Here is a 24,778-nt window from a genome sequence, read left to right on the forward strand (position 1 = left end):
CCAGAATATATAAAGAGCTCAACAATTAACCACTAAAAGAACAATCTAGTTAAAGAAGGAAATGAATTGGACAGTTTTCAAAACAAGAAATATAAATGGCCATAAAAACAAGAAGAATTGTTCAACATTCCTTAGCCATTTCCTTAAATGTAAATCAAAGTTCCACTAGGATTGCATATCACCTCAGTCTGGTGGACCATCATCAAGGAAACAAAGACCCACAAATGTTTGTAATGTCTCAGGGGAAAAGAAATCCTCAGACACTGTGGGATTGAATGTAAACTAGAGCAGACACTATGGAAATCAGTCTGGAGGTTCCACTAAAAACTAAAAATAGATCCACTGTATGATCCACTCTTGGGCATATTCCTGAAGTACTGTAAATATCGATTCAATAGAGACATCTCCACATCCATGTTTAGAGCAGCACTGTTCACCATATCAAAGTTAGGTGTCCATCAACAGATGAATGGATAAAGAAAACATGCTTACACACAATCCAGTATTAATCAGTCATGAGAAGAATGAAATTATATAATTTTCAGGAAAATGGATGGAATTGGAGATCATCGTCCTAAGCCAGCTAAGTCAAATTTGGAAGGACAAATACCATGTTTAATGTCGTATTCAGAGGCTAGATCTAAGATTATAAAGACATGAGTATGAAGGGGGTGGGGCTAGTTTGGACAAGCAAACAGGAGGTAGGCAGGGTAAAGTGAGTGTGTGTGTGAGAACATGATTGAAGCATATTATATGTATGTACAGAAATATACATATGAAACTTTGTACAATGACATATGCTAATAAAAAAATTTTTAAACAAATGGAAGGATCTAATTGAACCTCATGAGGATTCAACCTGAGGCCAGTTAGACTTTGTGAAAGAGAAATTTATTTCTAAGATGCTCAGAATTTAGCTATAGAAATGACTGGGAGTCGGGTGTGGTGGTGTGGTGGTGCACTCCTCACAGTTGGGAGGTAGGTGCAGGAAGGTAGGAAGTTTGGGGCCAGCCTGGGTTCCATAGGGAGACACTGTCCCAAAAAATTAACAAACAAAATACCCACAAAGAGGAATGACAGTAGTAGAGAGCCTGCCGAGCAAGTGTGAGGTCCTGAGTCCTGGTCTGAACTCTCTGACCTGAGCTATTAGGGCATTCCCTGCAGATGGATATCTCTACCTACTTATGAGTCTTCCTGGCTGGAGACCCAAAGCCCACAATCCAATTAGATTCTATTTATTTGTTTGGATTATGCGACTACATTGGTTTCCTGTCCTGTGACATCACTCAGTTCATTTATTTAAAATAAGTAGTTCTCAGATATCTTACAATTTATGATCAACATTCACAACTATGAAAGTGATTGATGGAACAGACCCCAGGTAGGCAGGATGCAGCACTTTGCACCTTGTCAAAGGGGCTGTTAATGAGGGACTCCTGTGACTCTTCTACATACTGAGGTGCATCTTTGGGGACAGTGACTTCCATATGATATCTGCTATCTTCATTAAGTCTGCTGGGAGACTCATGAGGTCTTTGAGGTAGGGCATTTGGGAGAGTCTAGCTTCACACTGGACACAGGGTGAGGTAGAGAAGACAGCTGGAGCCATGTGTGATCACCTTATCCTGTCCTCCAGTCTCTTCTCATGAAAGCATTTGTCTGCTCTATTCCCCACTGCTCTTGGAAGGTTGTTTGAGTCCTGCTTCCCATTGAGTCTTGAAGCATCCCTGAGGGTCACTCATTCCTTACCTTGTATCATTCCATCCTCCTGGAAGATTATTCACCCTTTCTATTATCATATTCACAATTTTTGTTTCCAATACTGGGGTGTGTAGTCAGGCCTTCACCTTGAGCCACTCCACCAGCCCTTTTTTTCTGATTGTTTTTTCGAAATAGGGTCTCTCAAACTATTTGCCCAGAATGGCTTCAAACAGAGATCTTCTGTGCTAGGTGCACAGGCACGATCCTCCAGCACCTGGCCATATTCACAATTATTTCATACCAGTATGATCACCCTGTTATTACCTGCCTTGGTCTTTCCCATTTCTCCAATAGCATGAGAAGTTTTTTCCACTGGTACTTTTTTCTGTGACCCTTGAAGCCACAGGCCCAGAGAATGTCTCCAATGAATGAGTGCTGTAGAATTGACAAAAAGATGTGCTAACAGAGGGAAAGGGAGGAGACACAACTGTCACACAAATGACTCACTCTGTGCCACATGTCCTGTGTGCATTGAAAATTATATCCTTCTACACTGATTGTTTATTTGCCAAGATTGAGAGTTAGCAACAGCATAATTGTCACTTGTCCAACTCCACAAGCCTGTCCCCAAACTCAGGCTTTTTCAGAGAGTTAGTTCAACTGTATCAAAATGACAGTAGAAGAGACAACCAGGACCTGGTCAGTCAAAAGTGGGGCCACAGTGGGGCCACAGTGGGGCCATGGTGCTGCCAGGACTGCAGACCTACCAAGATAACTCGGCCTGATTACTCACACTTTCTGAGCTTAAGTTTCCTCTGCAAAGTAAGTGAGATTGACTGGATGATCCTCTGAGATGTGAGCCTATGCTAGCCTTCTCCTTGACATCTTAAGTTTCCAAGGGACTTGATGCTTGCTTCGGTGGGACATGGTGAGCTCTGTCATCCTTGAGCCAAGAAAAAGATGTTTCCTCAGCATAGTGCTGTCTGTGCCTTTTCATAAAAATGGGAACCAACAACAACCATTTTCTCTACCAAGGTCATGGGAATTGCATGCTCTAGTAGGGACAGCCAGAGAAGTAGATCTGTCAGATGCATCATGGCCATGGCCCATCTTCACTGCATGTGACTGCCTGAGCCCAGACCCCTTTTCTGTTGTGCTTCTGGGTACCGTAAGTGCCTGTTGGTACCATCAGCATCAATAAAGGGTGATGTCATGGGGCCCAGCATTCTCATGGTGACCAATGATCTTGTTCTCTCTCAGTCCTTTCCAGGTTCCTGCTGAGAGGATGAAACACACTATTAGTGAACATACATGAGGCAAATTCTGTTTCCCTACAAATCCAGATCTGGGTCAGTATAGACTACCTGGGACATAGAGGACATACAGGATATGGCTCTCTCATTCCACTGGAATCTGGCCTGAAGCTGAGGGACACACCTGACTTTCACCTGGGCTCCTACTGAACAGTACTGTTCCTTCCCTGGAGCCTTTAAGCACCATCAATGTTATCTCTGGTCTCTACTTCTGGATTTCCCTGTGTCCCTGCTCCGACCATCCCAAAAGCACCCTAGGGTTCGTAATCCCTGCCACACTGTCAAGCATCTTGATCTTCTGTTTTCTCAGAGACACAGCAACTGTGAGTTACATGTTTATTTGCTACGGAAATACTGTAAGTGCTGGGAGTGAACAATGACTATGAACAAAGGGATCCTCATCTGAGATTTTTAGTATTCATTGGGGAAGCTATTAGAGACTATGAAGAATACACAAGTCCCTGGAGGAAGCTCTGGAGGGTGCAGGACCATAGGATCATCAAATGGCCCAGACAGGGACTTAGAAAAAACAGTTGGAGGTAGTGATGTCTAAAGTGACACCTAAGGAATGTGCAGTTATGATTCAGATGAGGAAGCAAGTGGATGAGGGGCTTTTTGGTAGAGATGACAGTGAGTGCAAAGGATCAGGGAAAGAGAGGACTACATGTTTTAGGGACAATGGTGTGTCCACTGAGCCTAGTGTTGGGAACCATCTGACAAGTTCGTTGCAGCTTAGCAGGATCCTGACAAGGTCAGAGACTGCAAGTGCACCATGTCTCTCACTGAGGTTTTGAGGGGACATGGAGTGGCTCCCTTTGTCTAGAGAAAAGGAACATCAACCTGAAGGTATTTGTTTATGAAAAGTCAGGAACATGTAATATGTACTTAGTAACCAGGCCTAGGTTTGTGTATGTGAAACCAGGTGAAACTAGGTGAAAACAGGGAGGTCTGTGTTTCATTAGTGAAACTAGGAGTGCCTAGGGTTCATTTATGAAACCTAGGAGATTGGTACATTGTTTTTCAGGTAGAGGGCATTGTTTCCTAGATATTGTATAACTTTGTACTTTGTACTACTTATAAGCCTGATGCAAATATAAAAAATTTGCCAGTTGGTCATCAGCCTTCTGGCCCTCTCAATATGTGTCTTGTCTGTTTATTCCTTCCCTGAGCCCTTCTGAGTCAAGGACCTCTGTGATCCTGGCAGCCTAGCAAGTTGGAAGTGGTTGAGGGAGTTCTGGGACATGACAGCACACAGGAGGAGGCCAAGGTCATGAATGACCATGAAGGGCACTTGAAGAGTTTCTTCCTAGGCAGTGGGAAATGCTAAATATTTTTGAATGCATGGCAGAAGAAACTGAATAGTATTTCACCATGTGATCCCATTCATGGATATTTGACATTAATCTTCATGGGTTCTCATGGGTCCTTACAGTTGGAAGATAGGGGAGGCCTCCACCAACTTGGAGGATATACTTCCAGTATTCAAAAGTGTTGGTTTGGTTTTAAGCATGCATATGTAGTCACGTTGCTGTATGTACACAGTTCTGCATAGCTGCTGGGAACAGAATAAGGTATAGAGGTTTGGTGGAGACCCAGGCTGTTTTGTCATAGGTGTAATCAGATTTGTGACTGACTCCAGAGGTTGAATGAGCACTGTTGCATATTGCATAGAGGGAGTGAGCTGTGTTTACCCAGTGCAGTTCTAACCAAAATGTGTGGGCTCTTACAACACCAAGAGTCTGAAGAGATCCACAGAGGATGGCGTCCAAAAAGTTCCACTGAATTCTGAAAATACCTCTCATTGGTGTCTCATTCTAAAGGCTTATGGACTCAGTCCCTGAGACAACACTGGCATCAGATGGCCTTCAAAGCACTGTGTATTCAGGGTACACACATTTCTGTACAACATGGGTACACTGTCACACTTTCACAATCTTACCCTTCCATTTTTGCAAATTTGCTAAATCAGTAGTGAGTCTCAGCAACATACTATAAATAGTTTATGATAACAAGACACAGCCCCATGCAACACGTGCATAAGTCAATGTGTTGAAAGGGGTTGTGAGGATCTTGCATGTCCCACCTGGAGGTCCCAACCTTCCAATACCTCTATGTGTTCACCATCCCTGAAGGAAAGTAGGATTGTCCTCATTTCATATGCAAAGAATTGGATTCCACTTCCTTATGTCATTTCATTCATCAATGTTGCTGTGAAGCAGTTGAATAACTTGGAGTCAGGGGCTCAGGTTAGAGGCCAGTGATTTCAGGTAGAATTCCATCTTTAGTCTGCAAAGGGAGGACTGTGAGGTCCCCTTGGTGTGTTCTGGGCATGTAGCTGCCTTTCCTGAATGTGGCCTCCAGGTGCTCAGAAGAAGGATGAGTGACAGTGAGAAGCTGCAGAACTGGGGAGAGCAGGAGACCCTCGAGCAGATGCACTTGGAGGTTCTGGCCTTTGAGATGTGCCTGGTTGCCATAAAACTCTTTTCTGGACATGGTTTTGGGTTTTTCCATGGTTAGAGGTGCTCTGATCAATCTAAATTGAATATATTCAGATAACCTATGAAGTTCAGCCTTAGAGAAGCGTTCATTCATGTAGTGCCCTGGAGAAAGGGTTTATGAATTTGACAACTTACTTAAGTGAAACCACAAGTGACTCCAGATGAGGGTTCCCTGTTGTGAATGTTAAGATTTTAAAGGACACTGGAAGGAGGGGACACACTAGACGTGATGGCTCCTAGGGTGATATTCTTATGTGCCTCTGCCTCAGCCCAGGAGTGGTTCACTCCAGTGATATAGTTCAGGTATCAGTCTAGTCTTGTATGTATGTATATATTATTTTTTAATTTGTTTTTGGCACTGGGAATCAAATTCAAGGTGTTGTGCTGGCAAGGCAGGCACTCCACAACTTGAGCCACTTGAGTTTAATCTTCTGAATTAAATGAGGATTTCCTTCTGGTTTCCACTGTAACTTGGATGCAGAGGCTGCCTGTGTGAGCTGGTTCAAGTTTACTTATCTTTGTAGAATATTGGTTCTATAGACCTGTTTCCCCATGCACTGGGTAATTACAGGCCCTTGTGGGTTTTTCTTTTCTTTTCTTTTTTTCTTGGCTGAAAATAGGTAAATCATTAGAAAACGTGTTGACAAAGCCTTGGCCATAACCACTGCCTCAAGTTCCATTCCTCAAGCGTGACTTGAGCACTTACCTCTTGCTCCAGCGAGGCCCGTCCTGGCTTAGGCTGCCTTTTTCCTCTGTAGTCAGGGATGTCCCCACTGAAGGCACTTCAGAAGGTTAATGCAGTAAGAGCCTAGCTAATTCAGGAAGAAGCAGGTGGCCGCTCTGGAGAGCCACGACACAGGTCTCATTCAATGACTTTTCCCTCAGGTGAGACCAGGGCGGTGCCCACAAGAAAGCGTGGGTTTCGAGGCGCAGAGCTGGAACGGGTCCTTCCGCCTCCTCGCCACCAGGTAGGCATCGCTTCTCCTGTCACTCAGCTTGAGCAGTAGCCAATCAGAGCCTAGGAGTCGTCCAATCAGGAGGGCGGAAGGGAGAAAGGCCCGCCCCTCCCCCGTAAGCTTCCTTTCCGCCGCCATAGCTACGCTGCTGACCTGGTACGTGTGAGGTGTTCCGCCCTCCAGTTCCTGTCGCTGTGTGACGCTGACCCCAGGAGCAGGAGTGGACAGCAGGACACCGGCAGTCAGGAATGGTGAGCGTGGGGCGGAATTGTGACACGGGCGAGGAGGGGTTGAGAGCGACTGGGCCCCGCGTGAGCCCCGGAGTCTGTGGCAGAGTCGCCGCCGGCGCCGCTCCGCTCGTCCCCTCGGTCCCCGGGCGGGGCGGGGCCGCAGCCGGGACCCCAAGTTCCTGTCCCTTGTCCCCGCCGGAGCCCCCTGTCCCTCCGCGCCCGCAGCCCCGCGTCTCCCCACAGCGCGGTGCCGGCGGAGGTGGCGGGAGGCTCCCGAGTGGCCGCGGGGTCCCCGTCCCCATCCCGGCGCAGACCTGAGCGCCCCAAGTTTCCTGATGGTGGAAGCGGAGTCTCCACCGCCACCTGGTGCTGATGAAGGACAGACTGAGGGAGGTCAAGGAGACACTTCTGCCCCCTAGGGAACCCGTGTTTGCATCTGCGCCCTCAGGCAATGCAAAAAAGGCTATAAAACCCACTCCCCACCCTGGCCCACGGGGATCATAGGTTTCCAGGTCCCCCTGCCTTCCCCAATATGCAGTCTTTCTCTTCTCTACAAATAAAATCTTTCCAACCTCTGCTGTTAGAGTCTGTGCTTTCATTCTCAGAGCAGGCAGGAGAACTCTGAGCACCTGAAATTCCTGCGTCTGTCATCCGTGCATCACTGAGAACCCTGGTCTGTGGTTTCTGAGAACCAGAGGGACATGCCTCCTTATAGGGGACTTACTGCCTGGCTCGCATGGTAAAGGGGTCCGCGGGGACACGTGTGGGGGAGCGGAAGGGGAGACGCGGGTCCCTCTGACGTGGTTGGTGTCGGCCTTGGCCTGTGTGCACACAGTGTTTACAAATGAAACGCAGATGGCGGGGGACCTGAGCTTAGTGCAGAGGCGGGACAGCCCCAAGTGCAAGTCTGCGGGGTCTCCAGGGCCAGGCGAGCAGGCTGTGCTTTCTAGGGAGGAGCAAACAGCAGGAGAAAGAAGGGGAGAGGAGGGCGATGGAGGGGCGGCATCAGCTCCTTGTCAGACACAGGGTTTTCTGAGTTCCTCGGTATACCTGGGGCACTTTATTTCTATGTTAGTTTTAGGCAAGTGTTCTACCACTGAGCTACAGAAGACGGTCTTTTGAGTAACACATGTTCTGAAGGAACTTTGCTTCTTAGCCTCCTAGAATTTAATGTTTCTTTTAATGGGTAGGTCTAGCTTTCCTCCTTTTCCTCCTCCTTTTGATGCTGAGATAGAACAAATCCCCAGCCCTTATTATATCTTGCAGTTTGGCACACTGTCATTGTTTCACTTCATTTTTGTACATGTGGATATCTACTTTTCCAGTTTTCTGACCATTTTTTAATAAAAGATTGCACTTTTCCCATTGAGTGATTTTTATCCTCCTGTCCAAAATCGCTCTGCCATGTACATTTAGGAATCTGGGCGTGCTGCTGTGTTGTGGCATTTATGTCTCTGTCTCTAAGCCCGCTCCACTGGATTTTGATTGCTATGTCCTTGTGAAGATATTAATTTGCTGTTCTATGCACCAGCATTCACAAGGGACATTGGCTGCAATTGTCCTAATGCCCATCTTTTCTGTCAGCTTAAATTTGGTGTCTGAGTGAATCTGAGTCTTCCCTTGTCTGTGGTTTCTGGAGGAGATTAGTAGTAGGCTGATGTTCATTCTGCCTCAGGTGGTGGTGATTTCACAGTACTCTCAACCAGCTATATTGTCTTTTGTTTGGGGGGGGGCCTTTTTGATGATTGCAGCAGTCTTGTTAGTTGTAGATCTGCTCAAAGTTTGTATTTCTTTCTCACTCGGTCTCAGTGGACTGTGTGTTCCCAGACATTTCTCCACCTCATCAGTATATCATTCACTGGTGTACCCTGGAAACTTCTTCACTAAGCTGTCAGACATTCAGTTCTTCCTTTTGTTATCTGCTGTTATTTCATAGGCACCCTGCTGTTGTAGTGGGGATGTGCAGGAAGGGGTGCAGCACTCTAGAGATTCATAGTTAAGCTTCATGTTGAGGAACCCTGCATGCCTGGGCTGGGTTTCATAAGTCCTTTAAATTATCACCCCTGTAAACCTGAATATAGAAGATAGAGAAACACATGATCTTTCTTTCCCTTTCTCCAGGCCATTGGGCCCGGCAACATCTCAGTTTCTTACACTTCGTGGTTATGGTTTCTTTTGGAGACACTTGAGATTTTCTGGCTCTGACCCTGCTCATTGTTTTCTGTTACATTAATGTATGGTTCTCTGTGTCTGTCTGTCTCTTCCACTTGGGGACAGTGGGTTATGTCATGATCTTAGTTCCCTGAGGAGTCTAGAAGAGTTCCTGATTTAAAATTTCTTTGTCCTTTCCTTGTAGAATGGGCATGTCACCTTCTATGTCCTTGCATGTTGAAGTAGAAGGTGGAAGTTTCTCAGTTCAGTTCCTTATGTGACACTCCTCTTTGTGCCTCATATCAGCATAAGGTGCTGGAAAGCCAAGGTGCTCCCTCCTTGGACATGAAGATTAAGGCCACCCACCCACCTCTGCCTGTGGGAGTGAGCGTTCCCTGTAGCTTCCCTGTTAACCTCAGTAAATTTCGATGCCTGCATGCTCTTTGTACTCTCAAGGCACTGCATACCTGTGTAGGAAACCTGTTCCACTGTCCTTGAAGCCATAGTCTGTGAGCAGTAAGCCTCACGTGTCCTCTCTGTTCCCTATGGTCATTAGAATGGTCACATATGCAGGTGGCCATTAACAAGGCTATCTTAAACAGGATTCCTAGTCTTCAAACACCTCCCTCTGTGTCTGTCTCCTCTCCTCTGACCCACTAACATGCACTTTTCTCTGATGGCTGTCACACATCTCACCTGCTGCTTGCTGGGAAGCCGCTGCTGTGACCTGTGTTGCTCTGTTTTTGCTACCTGATGTGTGGATTCCAACTCAGATTGTCACATTACAGGACAGACGAACACACACAAATTAGGATGTGCTTTTATGTGTAACTCTTTACATTTTTGTGATGATGTATATTTGCAAAAGTATAAATAAAACATTTCTGGTAAGACTTAGTATTAGTAACAATATAAGAACCCTTGGAGTCCTCATCAAGATTCATAACTGGTCTTGCAGTCCACAATCTCCTGGTGGACTTCTGCCTGTTTCACACCAGTTTTTACCCATTGCACTGATTCCTTGGTTAACTTTCTTATCTTTGTTACTTTTTACTAAGCAGTGTTCTTTTAATTTTGCTTCCTTTGAACTTTGAGCAAGTGAGTCTTAATGCAGTTGCAAAGGCTGATGGGTGTTTTCTTTGCCAAGGTATGTTTCAGCAGTGCCAGGGGCTGAGGCAGGATCAGTTAATCATACCTGGGGTTCTGCACTTGGTTTTTTTGGATTGACTTTTTTAGTATGTGTTAAATACCATTCCTGTCATTTCTCTCCAAGTACCACAGCACAATACATTCTTGAGGAAGATAACTGACTGTAGGTTGTGGTCAAGTTCAAATTACAGGAAATAGCAAGGCAGCTGTTCATCTCCATTTCTGCATAACTGTTTGTTTGCAGTGGCCATCAATACTTGGTATTATCTAATGGGCTCAATTTTGTCCTTTTCATAGGTTTGAAAATGGATCTACTCGACATTTTCATGTTTCTTCATTACCAAGTACCTGTATCTTCCTTCACACACAGTGTTTTACCTTCTGATAAATACATTTTGACTGTTTCCCCATTTTTTCCATTTTTACTCTTTGATGTAATCCTTGTATAATTGCATGCATTGTAGATTTTTCACTTCTTTGTTGTCCTTACCTGCATGAATTTTAGTATGTTTAATTACTCAGTCCACTTTTTTTTAACTTACTCTTTTTATTTTATTTTTTTCTGGTTCTGGTGTTTGAACTGAGGGCCTGTCCCTTGAGCTATTCCACCAGCCAGTTTTGTGATGGATTTTTTTGAGGTAGAGTCTCACCAACTGTTTGCCCAGGGCTGGCTTCAAACTGCTATCCTCTTGATCTCTGCCTCTTTAGTAACTAGAATTCTAGGTATGAGCCACCAGTGCCTTGCTTCCTGTTTTTATTATGACAAAATTATCTATTTCAATTTTTCATTGTTTGCTAGAAAAGTGCTCAGCCACTTGAGCCACACCTCTGGCCCTTTTCATTATTTTTCAGATACGATCTCCCACTTTGCCCAGGCTGGTCTCAAACTGCCATCTTCCCATCTGTGTTATCTGCCTCCCATGTATCTGGGAGGTGAACATGTGTTACATCATATATGGCCCTCCTGTTTAAATAATTTTTGGGGGTGATTTTTTTTGATGGTACAGGCATTTGAATTTAGGGCTTCACACTTGTGAGGCTCATGCACTGCTGCTTGAATCTTACCTCCAGTCCATTTTGCTCTCGTTATTTTGGAATAGGGTCTCACAAACCATATGCCTGGGCTGGCTTCAATCCACAATCCTCCTGATCTCTGCCTCCTGAGTAGCTAGGATTACAGGTGTGCCTGACAGTACCCAGCTGTCTTAATTTTTAATGCATGTGTAGTTTTGTACATTTATGGGGTACCATGTGATATTTCTTGTGCACTGAATAGCTCAGGCTACATCCCATGTGTTAACATAGTTTCGTTTCTCTGTGTTGGAAGATTCAAAATCCTCTTGTACATTTTGAAATGCACACTAAATTTTTGTCAATATTGGTTATCCTATTGTGTGCTTTCAAAATTTTATCCTTCGTTAGCGTTACATAATGATTAAATTTGGTCTGGGGGATACTAGGTTCAAGCTTTCAAATGCTGATTAATGTAATCACAGAGGATATGTTTCATGCCTTCAGCAAGTAGTCATGACAATGAGTAAAAAAATATTATGTCAGGGAGAGAATCAGTTCCTAGGGACTTGTTGGACACTGGTCACCAATGCTTGCTCTATTTGTCATGTGGTAAAGTGCAAACTTTCAAAGGGAAATGAGTGAAGCAGATAGCATACTGTGTGCATGAACTGTTTAGGCAGATTAAGCTCCTCTCCTCAGCTGGATGTATAAGGTCCATCTTAATACCTGTTCCTAGGTACAAGGAAAGCTGCTGGAGCTTCGGGAACACATACATCTATGAATACAAAGTCTTAGAACTGCTGATTTTAACTCTGTTCTGTACACTATCCAAAAAAAGAAAAAAGATATGATTTCCTCATTTTGGCTGGCAGAGTAGCTCAAGCAGTAGAGCCCTTGCCTAGTAAGCATGAGGCCCTGAATTCAAACCCCAGTACCACCAAAAAAAGATAAAAGAAATGTATATTGAGTAGTAGGTCATGGGACTTTGGCTCATGCTTCAGAGCCCACTATACAGTGAGTCTTAGGGGTGACCCAGCAGCACATTTCAAGTCACCAATGAGAGTGTTTTGTTGTTTCTTTATTGAAGAATTCAATGAGACTATTCTGCTGTCTTTATTGAAGTATTCAAATCTAGTATTAGAAAATCTGAAATATGTGAATGTGTACAGAAAGAATAGAACCACCAAGTCACACAGGACACTTGGAGTTCTCAAAATCACGTGAACTTGAGAATTGAGTCTAGACCCCAGGTGCTGCCCTTCTCACCTTTCCTCCTGAAAATATGTATAGATCTTGTAGGACTCAGTGACCTTTGAGGATGTGGCTTTGCGCTTTACCTTGGAAGAGTGGGCTTTGCTGAATCCTCCCTTCCCAGGAGAATCTCTACAGAGCTATAATGAAGAAACCACCAGGAATCTGCATGCTGTAGGTAAAGGTGACATCATTCCTTCACTGCATCAGAGAGGATGTGTTCTGTGCTCATCACTGCCATTCAGAGATTAGGAATATAAAAACATTATGCTTTGGTGAAAACATTTGGCACTATTGCAAGGGAAGTTGAACCTAAACTCAATTTTTATATAAGTTTGTAGTAACTCATTATGGTTTTTCTGAGTGTTTCAGGACAAAAATGGGGAGACCAGATCTTTAAAAATGAGTACAAAAATCTTGGAAAATATTTAAGGTAATTTGTTCTCACAAGTGAAAACAATTCCTCATAAATTTTGTGGTGGTACATACCTGTACCCAGAATATGGAGAGAAGCTATGTGAATGTAAGGAATGTGGGGAAACTTTCCATTCTCCCCAATGCCTCGATAAGAACACAAGGACTTGGCACTAGAGAGAAACCCTATGAATGTAAGCAATGTGAGAAAGCTTTTAGGTATCTCAGTTCTATTCAAAATCATAAAAGGATTCAGACTAGAGACAAACAGTAATGTTTAAGTCCATGAAAGAATTCACACTGGATAGAGACCCTACGTGTGTAAGCTATGTGGGAAAACCTTCACTTTTTACAGTAATTTTCAAATACATGCAAGGACTCATACTGGAGAGAAACCATATTTATGTAAGCATTGTGGTAAAGCCTTCTCAATCCAGTTATCTTCAAAGACATACAAGAAGTCACACTGGAAAAAAACCCTTTTTATGTAAACTGGCAAAGTCTTCACCCAATCCAGTTACCTTCAAAATCCTAAGGAAAAATGCACACTGGAGAGAAACCTTATGTTTGTCAGCAATGTGGGAAAGCCTTCACTTTGTCCATTTCCCTTCTAAAGCACAAAGTAGTTCACACAGGAGAAAAACACTGTGTATGTAAGGAGTGTGGTAAAGCCTTCATCTAGTCCAGTTCTATTCAGAAACATGAAAAATTCAAACTGGAGAGAAACCTTATGTTTCAACAATGTGGGAAAGCCTCCACTTTGTCCATTTATCTTCTAAAGCACAAAATAGTTTAGACAGGAGAAAAACTTTATGTATGTAAGGAGTGTGGGAAAGCCTTTGGTATTCTATGTTCAGAAACATAGAAGAATTCATAGTGGATTTAAATCCTATGTGTGTCAGCAATGTGGGAAAGCCTTCAGTTTATTTCCTTCCTTTCAAAGGCATGAAGTAGTTCACACAGGAGAAAAACCCTATGCTTGTTAGCAATGTAGAAAACCTTCAGTCATTACAACACCATTCACAAATATGGAGAGACTGGAAAGAAATGCTGTTAATGTTTTGAATGTGAAAAAGCTGTCAGATGGTCCAATTACTTTTGAGTACATGAAACAACTCACACTGGAGAAAAACTCTGTGTAAGCAATGTAAGAAGCCTTTGTTGACCCCAGTTTCATTTCATATCATGAGGGATTCATGGTGGACAGAAATTCTGTGAATGTAGTTTGGGAACATCCTCAGTCAGTCCAGTTCCTTTCACACACTTGGAAGTACTCACACTGGAGAGAAACCCTAAATTTAGCATGTGAAAGCTTCAATATCATTTGACATTTTTGATATTGACAGCATAAAGCACACAGGAATGCCTTGAGTCATCTAAATTTAATTCACAGATACAAAAGCACACAGTATGGAAACCTAGGAAGGGACAGAGTGAGGATGACTGCTGATGCAATCCTTGGTCACTTGGAAAGCTTTATCTTTTATGTAACTTTTGAGTGTCCTCACACAGTGCCTGTGTAGAACTTCAGATGACAAACAATCCAGGCTCTCTACTCCAAACAGAGATGTGGGAAAAAACTAATTCTGCCCATGCTGTGCTGATTCACTTGTGAGAAACACAATGTGGAGGACAAATGCTCAGCCTTCTGTTCCTCAGATGGAAGTGAAGGCAGTAAGGAAATTCCATTGGGGCAGGTGACACTATAGAAGCGGGTGTGTGTGCACTTTCTCTATGGAAAGTCACTGTGCAAGTGGTGAGAATGTCCTCACTCATCATTTCTGGCCATATCCAGTGCCTCTTCAGCCCTATGTCAGCAGCTGCTTGTGTGTGGATCTTGACACTGTGTTTGTACATTGTGTTTATGGAGATACAGGCCCAGTGCAATTATACTTAGAGACATAGAGAATACTTTACTGCAGTAGAAAAGCAACTTTTTCAGCACGTTCTGTGTCTTAGCACATGTGTTTTCAATGCCTGAATGCTTTAATGTGTGATGTTCTTACGTGAGAATCTGGATCTGGAGACTTCCTGACTTTTGGGTGGCATGTCTGTGTTCCCTCCTTTAATGTCAGTCAAGGGTCTTTAAATTACTTTATATATAGCTACATTTTTTCTGCTTTGTATACAGTGAGTAATGTGATGGGTACTGATTCCCAGTTTCAGGGAGGGTTATGGTCGTGTGTGCAGTTTTAGCACACACACAGGATGGGTGATTCCTGTGGGTGGAGTGACAGCTGAGCAAATACACGAGAAATTCCCCCTGGAAATATCAGTGTTACTCTGGAAATTCCACATTCAGTTATCTGAGTACAAATTGGGGTGAGCAGCACACAGAGCATAAAATTTTGAGTGCCATCCTCGCTTAGTGAAGGAGATATATTGTCATCCTCAACATGAGAAAATTTCAGTGTCTATAAGGCTAGCTGGAAGCATTGTGTTCCAGGGATCCACAAAGTCCACTTGGCTTTCCATGGCATCAGTTTCCTGAGCTGGCATGTCAGTACATGTTATGGAACATGGCAGAAAAGTAACAGCTCTGTGTTTTGTTAGGGAATATAAGAATCCCACTCTTTGTCCTTTTCTTCATTTATGTGTTCTGTTTTCTTCACACTGTTGATTGACTTTATGGGGTCCCATAATGGTTAGTATCTCAGCTGGTCTTTTCTGTTTTTCTCCATTTTTTCCCTTCCTTCTTATACAGAAAGATAGTCAATGATAGATCTAAGGGTGTAGCACAAGCGCTCACTCTCCAGTACTGCAAAAGGAAGGTGAGGGGGGAGGGAGGATTAAAAGTCAAGCTCTAGGAGTCCACACCTTGCCACAAATCACATCCTCATAGTGATGACTCTCTGTGATGTCCCAGTGTCAACACATGTCCTGGGCTCTGTGATTTCTGTTTTTATGCAGTTTTTCTATTGTGTCATCTACTACTTAGGGTTTTTCACTTATTTTTTTTTCACTTTGGTGGTATTGGGGGTTGAGCAGCTCAGGGCTTCATGCTCAGGTAGGCAGGTGCTCTACCACTTGAGCCAGGCCTCCAGCTCTCCTAGTCAGTTTTTAATATCACAGTCAGTGTAAGAGGACAGGTGTGAATATGATATTCTGGATCTATGCTAAACATACCTCATTTTAATTTTATTTATTGATTTCTATGGGGCCATGGTGGGGTTGGAACTCAGGGCCACACTCGGAAGGCAAGTGCTCCACCATGTGAACCATACCACCTGCTGACCTGGTTTTTAGAGATGGGAAAGCTACCTCATGTTTCCATGCACAGTGTATATTTGTCATTTTAATTATGCAAATCAGAAATGAAGGAAATGAGAAAGCCTACATGGGATAATGAACTTAAGTTGTAAATACCATTTATTCAGAAAAACCATGTAATTCCTGTGTGACCAAATTAATCATCAGTTAAAAAAGAAAAACTTTGTTTAAAATATTAGGCTGAGGACTGGTGAAGTGACTCAAGTATGAAGAACACCTACCTAGGAAGTATGAAGACCTGAGTTCAAATCCTGTACTCCCCCCACAGCCAAAATCAGCTTTGGATGCCAGTATCACAAAATTTTTTTTTTTAGCTATTGTGGTATAATGTTAGCTACTCAGGCAAAGATTAGGAAGATCACTGTTCAAGGACATTCTAGATAAACAGTTTGAGAGACCCCATCTCAACCAATAGCTGGGCACAGTGGCTGACCTTTGCCAGTCATCCCAACTGTGTGGGAGCCATAAATGTGAGGACCGCAGTCCAGGCCAGCTTGGGCATGAACACAAGACCATACGTGAACAATACCTAAAGCCAAAACAGCTGGAGGTGTGACTCGAGTGGTGGAGCACCTGCCTCGCAAGCTTGAGGCTCTGAGTTGATACCTCTGTACTGTCAAAAAATGTATTTCCCAAATTCAGATGTTAGCAATATTAGCATTTGTGTTCTCAGGCTTTCTTCCCACTTTATGAGGTCTTTTGAATTGTGCCTTACTTTTTCTGGGGGGGAGGGTGTGCACTGGGGTTTGAACTTAGGGATTCACACTTGCAAAGTAAGCTTTTTATTACTTGAGCCACACTTTCAGTCTATTTTGCTGTGGCTATTTTGGAGATGGGGTCTCAAGAAATGATTGGGCTGGCCTGGAATTGTGATCATTGAGAACTCAGCCTCCCAAGTAGCTAGGATTCTAGGCATGAGCCACTGGCACCCTGGTGTGCAGTCCTTTTGTTTCTTTACATGCCTTCTATGTAAAAGCAGGCAAAGGTGATGCAAAAGTGTTATAGTAAAAAATCTTCTAGCTCACCCAATAAAAGTTGATTTTAATTCTTGGGAACCAGTGTAAGAAGGAAACAGATGCGCACAGAAGGGACAACAGTGGCATCGTGTGAGCATGTTACCAGTCAACTGAGGCATGACCACCCAAGAAAGAGTTTAAAGGAGAGTCTCTATTAGCCAGCTGGTGACTGCTCTGACCAACAGGTTGTTGAGTCTCAGAGAGCAGCCCCATTTCAACTTTTAGCAGGGTTTTTAAAGGCAAAAATCCCTTGCAATCTTTGCAAAGCAAGCTAGCCTGGGTACAGAAGCAAGACAATGGCTATTTGCTAAGGTACAGAAATGAGACAATGGTTATTATCTATGAGCATGAATGAACACAATGAACACAATCCACACAATCATTTGACCATATCCTAGTTTGCTTCCTTCTGTTCTTTTAACTTTATGAGAACCAGACTCCCTCCTAAGCCTCCCTCAGGAAGGGAATTAAAAACAGCACCTGATTAATAGCTCCCCTCCACACCTGATTAATGGCTTCCCTCTGGCTAAATTGTTAACCATTTCAAGCACTATGGAAAGAAAGCTGAGTACCATGGTACTGTTGAGAAGCAGAAGCTTGGTCTGTGAGCCTCTGTCATGGACAGTACTGCATGAGAGATGACGCAGCTATATGGGCTTGCTTTCTGGGGACAGCCCATAATGCCTGTGAGTCCAGCAGGACTGTTCTCAGCACCTCTACTTGACACGGGAACCTGAGGTTGAGCAATAACTGTCCATGCGTGCTACTGATGCAGTGGTCTGGAATCGGATGCTGGAGTAGTTGCCAGGAACGTTGTCTTGTGCGATCAAAGAAAGTCACAGACAACAAGTGTGAGCAAAAGAGCAGAGTTTTATCTAAGCAGAGAGGGAAAGCACAGAAAATCTCCCATGCACATGGGAGAGGTCTAAGAAAGGATGAGCCCATGAGGCTCTTTTTCTAGTGGATTTTTTTTGCGGTACTGGGGCTTGAACTCAGGGCCTTCACCTTGAGCCACTCCACCAGCCCTATTTTTATGAAGGGTTTTTCAAGATAGGGTCTCACGAACTCTTTCCCCATGCTGGCTTCCAACCACGATCCTCCTGATCTCTGCCTCCCGAGTTGCTAGGATTACAGGCATGAGCCTGACTCATCTAGTGTATCTTATTTCCTAGTTGAAGGAAAGTTGATTGCGTCTCTGTGCTGTAGATCCACTTAGGGGCTGTGTGTCATCACCAGACAATGTGTTTTGGGAGGACACTGCATTCCCCTCTTTTCCTTTTCAATGCCCTGCGGCCTGGCATACTGGCGGGGTCTTCTGTCAGGTCATGGCTCATGTACCAGTCATATGCCAGGAGTTTCAAGGTCTGGGTGAGTGCTTTTAAGATTCTATCCACACTTCAGTTTTCACAGAGTTCCCACTGACCTTGTTCTGCATATCATTTTCTGTCTCCTAAATGTTATTCCCAGTAGTACCCAGCAGGTAAATTAGTTTAAAAGAAGTGTTTTGATGTGAACTACAGTAAGCCTGGTGCCAGTGGCACATTTATTTTCTATTATAGCACAAAGAGGCACATTCTTCAGATGAGACCATTTGTTTTGCATCTGCAGGACCCAAATGGGTAGATTGAAATGGGTGGAGGAGCCGTGCACCAGTGGCTCATGCATGTAAGCCTAGCTACTGAGGAGTTAGAGATCCACAGGATCGTGGCTTGAAGCCAGTCCAGGTGCAAATACTTCTCCAGAGCCTATCTTGAAAATATCCAAGACCAAAAGCTCATTGAGTGACTCAATTGGTAGAGGACCTCCGAAGCAAGTGGGGGGCCCTGAGTTCAAACCCTACTCCCACCCAAACAAAAAGATAGATACCAAAAGAAAGAAAGCAAGGAAAGAAGAGAAAGAAAGAAACTGTCTGCTTCCTAATGAGTCATGACCCTTTCTTTTTGCTTTAGTTATTTTTCAAACAGGGTCTCACACTTTGCTGACCTGGACAAAGGTGCTCCTGTTTGGCTTCCTGGATAGCTGGGATGATGGATGCACAACCCATGCTTTGCTTTTTATTGGTTGATGTGGGAGTCTTCTGATTTTTTTCCATGCTAGCTTTAAACCATGATCCTCTTGATCTCCATCTCTCATGTAGCAAGGATTATAGGCATGAGCCACTGTGCCTGACCCTGTGCATTTTCTAATCTGGGGAATTTCATTGATCTACAGTAAAATTCAGTTGCTGGTTTTAATTTCCTCCCTTCCTCCTTTCTTTCCTGGGCATTGTTTCTGTGGATTCTCTGCTCCTGTCCTGTGCTCATGTCATGAGTTTGCCGTATTTTACTGACCCCTGACCTGAAGGAGTCACCTGAGTGCATCAAGTATGGGAGCCACATTTGCCTTTTCACTCTGGTCACTTCACGGAAGAGGTGGCCTATGTAATAAGGGAACAAGATTTGATATAACTGGTGCCTTTTCTTTTTTCGGTTGGGGCAGACTGTCTTTGAACTCAGAGCTTCATATTTGCAAAGTCCATATCTGTTAAAATTCACCTTAACATTTCTGGATTTGCATATTTATTTCAAAAGTCTTAGGCAGTTCAGGGGCTCACACCAGTAATTCTAGCTACATGGGAGGCTGATATTGGGAGGATTGCAGTTGGAGGATACCCCAGGCAAATAGTTCTCTAGACCTCATCTCCAAAATATCCAGAGCAAACTAGACTGAAGGTGTGCTTCAAGAAATAGAGCACATTGAGTTCAAATCCCAATACAAGGGAAAAAAAAAAAGAATTGTTTCCCACCTATACCTGGCTCTAAACTTTTACTCAAAATAGTGCTTGAGCCAGGTGCTGGTGGCTCACACCTGTAGCCCTAGCTATTTGGGAAGCTAAGATCAGTTGGTTCGTGGTTTGATGGCAGCCTGGGCAAATAGTTCACTACTGCCCATCCCCAAAATCACAAGAGCAAAAAGGATTGGAGCTGTGGCTCCTGTGGCACAGCACTTACATTAAAGCACAAAGCCCTGAGTTCAAACCCCAACCATATATACAAATATATATTTCAGTTCTTAGCGAGAGAAATAAGGCAGGAGATAGAAATAAAAGAGGCACAAATAGGAAAAGAAGAAGTCAAAGTATCTCTATTTACAGATGATATGATCATATACTTCAAAGACTGTTAAAGTGCTGCCAGAAAACTCTGAGATCAAATAAACACTTTTGGCCAAGTAGCAGGATACAAAGTTAGTATGCAAAATTCAGTTGATTTTCTTTTATTTTCTTTTTTCCCAAAACATGTTGGCATTTATTCTGATCACAAATAAATAGAGATGTTACTATCCCTGTTCATGGACTCTTTGGTTTTGTTTTTGGTAATATTAGTTTTTTTTCCCCACCCATGTCTCCCATTCACAATATAGACTAAGCACAGGACCTGGCATGAGGTGTATGTGGGGTAGGTTTAGTCTATCTCCTTTTTCTGTACAGTCAGTGTAAGAACACAGCCTGTCATAAGCACTAGGAGGCCGGTACTTGGGTTTTGAACTCAGGATCTCCCCTTGTTAGGCTTGCACTCTGCCACTTGGGTCACACCACCAGCCCATTTTTGCTTTAGTTATTTTTCCAATACGGTCTCACATTTTTGCCTGGGACCAGACATGGTCCACAATTCTCCTATCTATGCTTCTCATTTAGCTGGGATTACAGGTGCACCCCACCACAACTGTCTTAGAAGGTTACCAATAATGAATGTGCTAAGCAGGAAATCAGGAGAAGAATACCAATCCAAATAACCTAAAAAATAAACTACCTAGGTGTAAGCTTGACTAAGGAGGAGAAAGACATCTATAATGCGAAGTATAAAATACTAAAGAAAGAAATTGATGAAACTCTAGAAGAGGCAAAGACCTTCCATGCTCATGGATTAGCAAAATTGATATTCTGAGAATAGCTGTACTTCTGAAACCAATACACAAATTCAATGCAACCCCCAGAAAAATGCCACTGACATTCTTCATCAAAATACAAGAAATAATCCACATTTCATATGGAAGCACAAAAGACCCAGAAGAGTCAAAGGATTCCTAGATAAAAAGAGCAATGCTAAAGTTATCACAATAACTGATTTCAAATTTTTCTACAGAACCATCATAACAAAAACAGCATGGTATGTATGTGTGTGCACACACACACACAGAGATGAGCACATCAATGGAATAGACAGAGGACCCAGAAGTAAGCCAATGTAGCACATTGGCACAAAGACACAAAAAACATATGATGCTGCTTTAACAAACGTTACTGGGAAAACTGGATATCCAAGGGTAGAAGACTGAAACACATCCCTATCTCTCACCATGTACGTACAAATATCCAACTCAAAGTGGATCAGACACCTGAATGTAAGACCTGAAACTCTGAAGTTACTACAGGAAAACATTTGAAGATAGGCAGAGGCAACAACTTTCAGAACAGGACTCCAATAGCTCGGGAATAAGAAATAACTGACAAATGGGATTGCATCAAACTGAAAAGCTTCTGCACATCAAAGGAAACTATTATCAGAGTAAAGAGACAGTGTACAGGGTGGGAGAAAATCTTTGCCAGCTACTTGTGTGACAAGGGGTCATTATCCAGAATATATAAAGAGCTCAAAAATTTAACACCAAAAGAACCAGCAATCTAGTTAAAGGAGGAAATGAATTGGACATTGTTCAAAACAAGAAATACAAATGGACAAGAACACATGAAGAATTGTTCAACATTCCTTAGCCATTCCCTTAAATGTAAACCAAAACTCCACTAGGATTGCATGTCACCTCTGTCTGACTGGCCATCATCAAAGACACAAAGGACCACAAATGTTGGCAAGGTCACAGGGGAAAAGGAACCCTCAGACACTGTGGGAGGGAATGTAAACTAGCACAGCCACTGTGGAAATCAGTCTGGAGGCTCTGACAAAAGCTAAAAATAGAACCACCATATGATCCACTCTTGGGCATATTCCTGAAGGATTGTAAGCCATGATACAATAGAGACACCTGCCCGCCTATGTTTATAGAAACACTGTTCACCATATCCAAGTTAGGTGTCCATCAGCAGATAAATGGATAAAGAAAACATTATTCTCATGGCTGATTAACACAATCCGGTATTAATTAGCCATGAGAAGAGTGATATTATGTCATTTTCAGGAAAATGGATGGAATTGGAGATCATCATGCTAAGCCAGCTAAGTCAAGTTTGGAAAGACACGTACCATGTTTAGTGTCATATTCAGAGGCCAGATCTAAGAATAAAAGTGGGATGTATAAGAAGTGATGATATTTTGGACAAGCCAACAGAAGGTAGGCAGGGTAAAGTGAGTGTGTGTGTGAGAACATGCTTAAAGCATATTATATTCATGTACAGAAATATACATATAAAACTCTGCACAATAACATATGCTAATAAAATAATTTTAAAACAAATGGAAGGATGTGATTAGATCTCATGAGAATTCAACCTGAGGTCAGTTAGACTTTTAAGAAAGAAAGTTACTTCTAGAATACTCTGGATTTAGCTATAGAAATGACTGAGTGGGAGCCAGGTGTGGTGGTGCACACCTGTAGTCTTCCCATTTGGGAAATGGAAGAAGGAGGATCACAAGTTTGAGGCCAGCCTGGGCTACATAGTGAGACACTGTCTCAAAAAATTAATCAACCAAACACACAAAATTTAATGACAGTAGTAGATCACCTGCCTACCAAGCATGAAGTCCTGAGTCCTGGTCTGAACTCTCTGACCTGAGCTATTAGGGTATCTCCTGCAGATTGATATCTCTACCTACTTATGAGTCTCCCTGGTCAGACCCAAAAGTAACAATCCAGTTAGAGTCTATTTATTTGTTTGGGTTGTGTGACTACATTGGCTTCCTGTCCTGTGACATCACTAAGTTCATTTATTTAAAATAAGTAGTTCTCAGATATCTTACAATGTATGATCAACATTCAGAATTATGAGTAAGTGATTGATGGAACCGACCCCAATTAGGCAGGATGCAGCATTTTGTACCTTGTCAAAGGTGTTGTCCATTGACAGACTCCTTGAGTCCTTTACACACTGAGGTGCATCTTGAGGGGCAGTGATTTCCATATGATATCTGCTAACTTCATAAGTCTTGTGGCAGACTGATGAGGTCTTTGAGGCAAGGAATTTGTAAGAGTCTAGCTTCACACTGGAAACAGGGTGAGGTACAGAAGACAGCTGGAGCCAAGTGAGAGAACCTTATCTTGTCCTCCAGTCTCTTCTCATTAAAGTATTTGTCTGCTCTATTGCCACTATTGCTGGTTGGCTATCTGAACCCCACTTCCCTTTGAGACTTGAAGTGCTCCAGGGTATCATCCATTCCTTTCCTTGTGTCATTCCATCCTCCTGGAAGATTATTCACACTTTCTATTTATCATATTCACAGTTTTTTTTTGTAATGCTGGAGTGTGTACTCAGGGCCTCCACCTTGAGCCACTCCATCAGCCAATTTTTTTGTGATGGATTTATTTTTTTGAGATAGGGTTTCTCAAACTATTTGCCCAGAATGGCTTCAAACAGAGATCTTCTTATGCCTCGTGAGTAGCTAGGGGTACAGGCATGATCCGCCAGTACCTGGCCATATTCCCAATTATTTCATACCAGTATGACCACCCTGTTATTACCTGCCTTGGTCTGTTCCCATTTCCCGACTAGTGTGAGAAGTTTTTTCCCCTGGTACATTTTTCTGTGATGCTTGAAGCCACAGACCCAGAGAATGTCTCAAATGAATGAGTGCTGTAGAATTGGCAAAAAGATGTGCTATTAGAGGGAAGGGGAGTGAACATAATTGTTACACAAATCACTCACTCTGTGCCACATGTCCTGTGTGTACTTAATGTTATATCCTTCTACACTGGTCATTTATTTGCCAAGCCTGAACGTTAATGACAGCATAATTGTCACTTGTCCAACTCCACAAGCCTGTCCCCAAACTCAGGTATTTGCAGACAGTTGATTAAACTGTATCAAAATGATGGCAAGTGAGACAACCAGCTGCTGGTCATTCATAGCTGGGGCCACAGTTGGGCCATGCTTCTGCCAGGACTCTGCAGACCTTCCAGGATAGCTAGGTTTGATTACAGTTTCTTCTATAAAGTAAATGAGGTTGACCAGATGTTCCTGTAAGATATGAGGAAATGCTAGCATTCTCTTTGGCATCTTAAGATACCAAGGAACTTGATGCTTGCTTTGGTGAGACATGGTGAACTCTGTCATCCTTGAGTCAAGAAAGAGATGTTTCTTCTGCATACGGCTGTGTGTGTCTTTTCATAAAAATGGGAACCTAGGGGAACAAGCATCACCCATGTTCTCTACCAAGGTTATGGGAATTACCTGCTGTAGGGGGACATGGAGAAGTAGATCTGTCAGACACATCGTGGCCCATGGCCCATCTCCACTGCACCCCATTCTCTGAGCTGTGCTTCTGGGTACCATGAGCACCATCATCATCAATAAGGGGTGACATCACGTGGCCCAGCAGTCTCATGGTGGCCAAGGGTCTGTCCCTCCTCAGTCCTTCCAGGTTCCTCCTGATATGAGCAAACCCAATATTACTGAACATGCATGAGGCAAACTCTGTTTCCCTACAAATCCAGATCTGGGACAGTGTAGACCTGTCTGGAACTTAGAGGGCATAAAGGACACACCACTCCCTCATTCCAACTGGCATCTGGCCTCATCCTGTAGAACCACCATCTATCTCCAGTCTGTGCTATTGTGTTTTTTTGTTTGTTTGTTTTTGATGGTACTGGGGTTTGAACTCAGTA

The 24,778-nt window shown here is 43.2% G+C and overlaps 2 protein-coding genes and 1 non-coding gene across 3 annotated transcripts in view; 1 reads left to right on the forward strand and 2 right to left on the reverse strand.

Annotated features, from left to right (window-relative positions):
* The window catches only part of LOC109686580 (uncharacterized), a 301,371-nt gene that overhangs the window by 191,533 nt on the left and 85,060 nt on the right, over positions 1-24,778 (reverse strand). The gene's annotated exons all lie outside the window — the stretch shown is intronic.
* Positions 1-24,778, forward strand: part of LOC109689049 (uncharacterized) — a 595,734-nt gene that overhangs the window by 6,845 nt on the left and 564,111 nt on the right. Inside the window, exons 2-4 of the mRNA XM_074053377.1 lie at positions 2,962-3,337; positions 6,398-6,480; positions 6,609-6,719. Of these exons, the coding sequence (XP_073909478.1) occupies positions 6,717-6,719 (3 nt within the window). The 5' untranslated portion in view covers positions 2,962-3,337; positions 6,398-6,480; positions 6,609-6,716. The remainder of the gene's footprint in view (positions 1-2,961; positions 3,338-6,397; positions 6,481-6,608; positions 6,720-24,778) is intronic.
* Positions 20,342-20,472, reverse strand: LOC141417106 (small nucleolar RNA SNORA51). Its single transcript, XR_012441725.1, has one exon. It is a non-coding gene; the product is annotated as a small nucleolar RNA SNORA51 (small nucleolar RNA).

This window comes from Castor canadensis, chromosome 14 (genome assembly GCF_047511655.1).
Source record: "Castor canadensis chromosome 14, mCasCan1.hap1v2, whole genome shotgun sequence".
Lineage (NCBI taxonomy): Eukaryota > Metazoa > Chordata > Mammalia > Rodentia > Castoridae > Castor > Castor canadensis.